We start from the raw sequence: 5,874 nt of genomic DNA, 5'->3' as shown, positions 1-5,874 counted from the left end.
GCAACATCCGACAATTTGCCAGCATGACCTTGGTAGCTCCACCTCACCACATTTTTACCAACGTGGCCCTCCCTGCCCGCTCTAGAGCTCCACGCAAGCGTTCGGTCCATATTTAATTTTTTGCTTGCGTGGACGGCGTAGATCGCGCCCAACTTTCCCTCCCTTGATATTGCTGTTAGGGCTTCTTTTGTAGAGGCACCACGTCACAATATAAATCATATAAAACTTTAACAATTATATTAAAAGGAAAATTTGAGTTTTAAAAAAGAGAGTTGCATGTCATGAAGAGCGGACTTTTCCAAATTGAGAGCAGAGGCCGCGTATCGACACTGCGCACGGCATGCTGTTTCCAAACTCATCTTCCAGCTGCGTGCTACTATAAAAGGCGACCACTGCACTCCTGCTTTCATGCGTATAGCTAGCAGAGTGAAGCTGTGCCCACTAGATCAGTTGTAGCTATGGCGCGCGCAGGGAATCTAGTGCTTAGTCTTCTTCTGCTCCTTGGTCTCTTGACCACCTCCTTTGCCTCTTGCGAGGTTAGTCGTGGTGGCAGGGAGATGGAGCCTCGTGAGCGCGAGGAAGAGGAAAGGGGAAGACGTCGTCATCGTGGCCGCGAGGAGAAAGAAGAGCGTGGCTATCCTCAAATCGAGCTCGGCCGGCCTCGCGAACAGCTTCAGTCAGAGGGGGGACGTCTTCGTGTTTGGAGTGAAGAGATCGATGCCATTCGCAATGCGCATGTGGGCATAGCGGAGCTTGAGCTGGAAGAGAATGGGTTGCTGGTGCCGCAGTATTCGGATGCAGACAAGATTGCTTATGTTTTGCAAGGTCCTTTTTTATATTACCTTTGTAGTTTGTGATTAATGGTCTCTCTTGCTTAGCTCTTGCGGAATGGTAATTGTAATTTGCGGTGCAGGGTCCGGTAAAATGGGCGCTGTCATCCCTGGTGCTGAGAGCGAGTATCGGCGAACTTACATTCGGAAAGTGCAGCGGGGGGATGTCGTTGCCCTGCCCAAGGGAACCGTTTACTGGTGGTATAATGATGGCAATGAGCGTCACCGCGTTCTATGCGCAGGCGATACCAGCTACGGAGCCAATCCAGGGCGCTTTCATGTAATTAGCAAGCCCCGTGCGAGCACTTAGGCATTAGCCAGTGCTATATGAGATCTGGATATTGTGAATGAATTATAACATGATTAGTTATTTACTGCTGGTAAAAGTGGAATCAATGAAAAAGTGCTGTTAAATGATAAGAGTGGACTTTTGTATGCAGCAATTTGGACTTGCTGGTAGCAAGCAGGCCAGGTTTGGATCTGTGCTTCATGGATTCAGCAAAGACACTCTCGCCACCGCATGGGGCGTCGACGAGCAAACGATCCAGTCTCTCCTTGAGCGCCAAAATGAAGCAGGCATTGTGAAAGCGAAGCAAAAGATCCACTTCCCACAGATACCTGAGAGGCGCAGCCGGAGAGAGGAAGAGGACGAGAGAAACACCTTGAAGGAAACTTCAGGCCCTTTCCACTTCGAGGAGCTTAAGTACAGCATAAGGGATGAATTTCCGGACTTCTACGTAAAAAATGGTGGAGCTCTCAATAGGGTCAATTGCCATAAGCTGCCTGCTTTGCATCAGATTGGATTTAGCGCGGTCAAGGTTTCCTTGGAGAAGGTAATTATTAAATAGCTTTTAAGTTTTGTTTTAATTACAAAGCGATTAGATACTTAAAAAGGATTAAGACGGTGATTAATAAAGAATTGACAGTCTAATGTTGAATTCTGGCTTCCATCAGAATGCAATGATGGCGCCTTCGTTCGTGCGCAATGGGCACCAAATTTTCTACTTCATTCGAGGGAACGGGCGAGTGCAAGTGGCGAGCGGAGACGGGGAGAATGTGTTCGATCAAGAAGTGCGCGAGGGCACTGTGCTAGTTATTCCTCAGTTCTTCCCTTCAGTGAAAATTGCAGGGGACCAAGGACTGGAATGGATCGAGCTAGTTACATCATCAAGGTTTGTTTTGAACATTGCTGACATCATGTCCATGTAGTCGTGGCCATCATGTTGTTGCACAGTGTTCAATGATAATGCATGCATTTACTTAGTGCATCCAGCTTGATATCCTGAATGTTTTTGCAGCCCTCGCACCACCTTCCTGGCAGGCAAGAACTCAGTCTATCGTGGTATCCCCAAGCAAGTCACCGCTGCCGCCTTCAATGTGGATGAAGAGCAGCTCAGAGAACTTGGCAGGGATGAGGAGGTCTTCTTCCCCCCCTCCAAAAGAGGTGGACGGGGTGGCCGGGGCAATGGGAGATACAAAAGCGTAAGCAAAAAGGAGAGCGAAGAGCAGCAGAAACGACGTGAAGATGAAGAGCGGAGGAGACGGCCGGAGGAGGAAGAGGAGAGGCGCAGGCGTGAAGAAGAGCGCAGGAGGGAGGAGGAGGAGCAGAGGCGGAGGCGCGAGGAGGAAGAGAGAAGGAAGCATCAACGTGAGCTGCCAGCTTGGGCCCTGGCTTCTCTTGAGGTGCTATGAAGAATGTAGACAGCAGTAGTCGGGTGTCATGTGTGTCGATGTCGATAAATAAGAGCTGCAACAGGAGCTTACCTTCCGGCCTTCCGGCCACTTTTTGCTTGTATTTCATGCTCGCGGCGCAGCAAAGCAAATACATAAAATAAGAGAATTCATTGACAGTTTTGCAAGCCTGCGTCTCAATTTAGTGTTTTGTGTACCATAAATGTTTGATGCACAGGGTTTCACTTCCAATATATGTTTTTTGTGCTACTGACCAGACTTTACTTTTTAAGGAGTAATTTTTTCTAATTGGTTGTCAATTGGTTGACCTCTTGTCTCTCATCTCACCCCCAAGGCTACTACCAGTAGGAGCCATTGGGCCTTTGACTATTGTCTTTGGTCGATGCAATACGAGTCGGGAGTATGCCACATCTTAAATCCATCGTACTTTGGCTAGCTACCATTTTTTAGTAGAAAAGTTTCTAGCTAGCAACAAAGGGCCTTCAAGCCTTAAAAGGGTACATAAATGCTTTTACTCAGAACTTAGCTCCCCGAGTCAGGTTTTCAGACTCTTTCTAGGAGCCTCCCCTTTCTAGGAGCCTCCCCTGGCATTAATATTATTGTGACCAAAATAGCGACCTTAAAAAGACTGTGGAATGGTAGGATGGAAGTTTCTGACATGCTCGGGTACCTTCCTCATCACACAGTGTAATTATAGAGCCCGAGAGCTCAAGTATTGTGCCAAATATCGACGGGGCTCTAGTGACTATTGTACCATCATGATATATAGCCCCACTCGTTAGCCAAGCTTTATATTGCTTCTGTGCATGTGTGCTTGAGTATGTGTTTTGCATTTTGTAGTGTCCCAGCTTATCACGATGGTGTTTATTGGTGTTGGTGTGGGCAAGGCAGAGGTGGGACGTTGGAGGAGCAGTAGATGCACATATGGCCACAATGGTTTTTGATTATCTGTAGCATGTTTAGGACCCAGAGGATGGTAATGGGTACAAAGACGGCATGGCCGCACTAAATAAGCCGGAGCGAGCACAGGCCGTGGTGCAAGCAAGCATCATGGAAGAGCATGCAGGATCTCATGATTGAATACATATTTTTTGTTGAAAGGTTGCATCCACAAATTAGGAGACCTGCAAAGACAATTACCTTGCAAGATGGCACATTTATCTATCCGGAGGTTTCAACTTGCATTTTATCCATTGCTTGCTATCAATATCTCTTATATCCATTCTTGACTTTCCAATCCAGACTCCAAAAGACTAATGGGTGACTTGATGGACTACTCGACGAACGAGAGGTAGCACAAGTTTTTTTTTTTTTGGTTGAAAAGGTGGAAAGTTGAATTAAGAAAATAAAAGGTACAAATTTCCCTCAAGAAGGGGGAGGGAAACCCCGGCTAAAAGTAAGGAGGGAGTCACACACATCCATAAAGGGGAACATTCATCATGGGTTATCTTCCTACCAAAGACATGATGGACTCCAAGCATAAACTTTTGGCATCCATAAAGGGGAACATTCATCATGGGATATCTTTCCATTAAAGAAAGGATGGGACTCCAAGCATAAAATTTTGGAGTTTACATAACATTTGGCCATTAGAGAATACCATTGATATCCACATTTTTGCATTCCCCCAGTAGGAGCTCTTTCCATGTAAAGGGAAGTGCATTTTCCTGCAAAGATCTGGCGGAGCAAGGCTCATTCTTTCGGTAGTGAAAAAAGAGGTGGATGATTGATTCAACCATGCAGATGCCTGATTTAATACCAAACCTAAGTACGTTACTGCCTATTTAGAGGCTATGGTGAAGGATGAGCTATGGAGAGTGTTTTGTTTGATAGCAATAGTGAAGGGCCACACACATTGAAATCTGCGTCGTCACTGCCTAGCACTCCAATTTAGCCCCCACCTTGAGCTGAGCTTTACTTTTAGAGCCTAGTTGACAACTAGAGAGTAGATTTGCGCACAAGTTTTCATCAATGTAAAAGGAGCATTGTATGAGGTGATATCCGGAAGTTTTTGGTACTTTTGAATCTTGAAGCTTAGAAAATTAGCAAGCAAAAGAGAGTTGAAAATGGTTAGCAAGAATTTCTTTAGAAAGAAAAAATTGTCTCTTACACATGATGCTTCCAACATCTAATAATACCCTTTTTGAAGATGATATGATCCCGATCCCTTCTAGAGATATCAGTCCCATCTGAGTTGACATGATGTCCATACAATAAGGAGTCTTCTAAGAATTCTCTAGAACACATAAGGTCCAAAGATGGTTTCCATTTGTGTTTTAGAGAAAACCATGCATTCCATAAGCTGCAAATGAGGGTAGATCCTATAGGTTTGATTGGAGTAGGTGCAATAATGAGATCCATCGGGTCCAGCTCTTTCCAAGCTTTATACTACTGCAGGGAGAACTTACTCACATTATTTTTAATTAGCGTTGCTTAATAATCATCAGAGGTTGCAGCTCTTAAAATCCATTTAGCTGCCAATTTGGTCACTTGATCCTCCAAGTGAAGTATACCAAGTCCTCCATTACTTTTGGGTGAGGAAGAGATGTTCCAGGAAACTTTGGGGACTCTATTGGCAAAGTTACTGCCTCCCCACAAAAATATTATAGCAAGGCCTATTGCCTTATTCAAATCGCTTTTTGCAAGTTTCCAACAGGATATATAAAAAATTAGCAGAGTATAATGAATAATGCGTAGACTGCCAACAAAAAAATTTCATCTTGGATTTCTCAAGAACCCAATTTCATATTTGTGCCATTGATACATGGAAGACCATTGAGATGCCTAGAAGTCTTACAATTTTTCCGTAATCTTTTGGCATCCAGCTATTATTAGAATTTCAGTAGTCTATCCTGCTGAAACTCTAAAGGCAAGTTTAGTATGGATGATGCAAGATCCACTTGCTAGAAAAGAAGTTTGTAGACAATCCTAGAGAAGCTGCATCGATTACTCCTCACTCGTGACTATTTTAAAGAATATGTATAATCTACAAATTATTGTAGACATAGATTTGAGGAAGAACCAAGAATTTGGATCTCTTTAATCAAACCATTTTCAAGACAATCCTTTATGAGGCAACCCAGTAGTATACCCAACCAGTCAGTGCAAGCAACCTCATCTTCTATGTCTGACTCAACCTCATCATCACTGCTACAATCATCACTTGTAACATTTAATGGCCTAAAAACTTGTGTGTAGCGGAAATTAGCATGAAAATAGTGGGCATTTCATTAGAATAGATTCCTAATGAGAATTCCTAATGAGCTATTGACAATAGTTGAGGACCGGATTTGCATGGAGCCACGCGAATAGGGCATCATGCAGGTTGTCACTACCCCCCTCATCGTGTCGT

At 44.3% G+C, this 5,874-nt stretch overlaps 1 protein-coding gene across 1 annotated transcript; it reads left to right on the top strand.

The window, feature by feature from the left end:
* Positions 1 to 420: 420 nt before the first annotated feature.
* Positions 421 to 2,689, top strand: LOC147419760 (11S globulin seed storage protein Ana o 2.0101-like). The gene is made up of 5 exons (XM_086505992.1): positions 421 to 825; positions 914 to 1,110; positions 1,271 to 1,663; positions 1,785 to 2,002; positions 2,129 to 2,689. The coding sequence occupies exons 1-5, from the start codon at positions 459 to 461 to the stop codon at positions 2,520 to 2,522; spliced, it is 1,569 nt and encodes a 522-aa protein (XP_086362118.1). The 5' UTR covers positions 421 to 458; the 3' UTR covers positions 2,523 to 2,689.
* Positions 2,690 to 5,874: the final 3,185 nt, after the last annotated feature.

Source organism: Adiantum capillus-veneris, chromosome 29 (genome assembly GCF_014529385.1).
Source record: "Adiantum capillus-veneris isolate H3 chromosome 29, ASM1452938v2, whole genome shotgun sequence".
NCBI lineage: Eukaryota > Viridiplantae > Streptophyta > Polypodiopsida > Polypodiales > Pteridaceae > Adiantum > Adiantum capillus-veneris.
The sequence above is the reverse complement of the archived record's forward strand: the minus strand, read 5'-3'. Positions and strand labels throughout refer to the sequence as shown.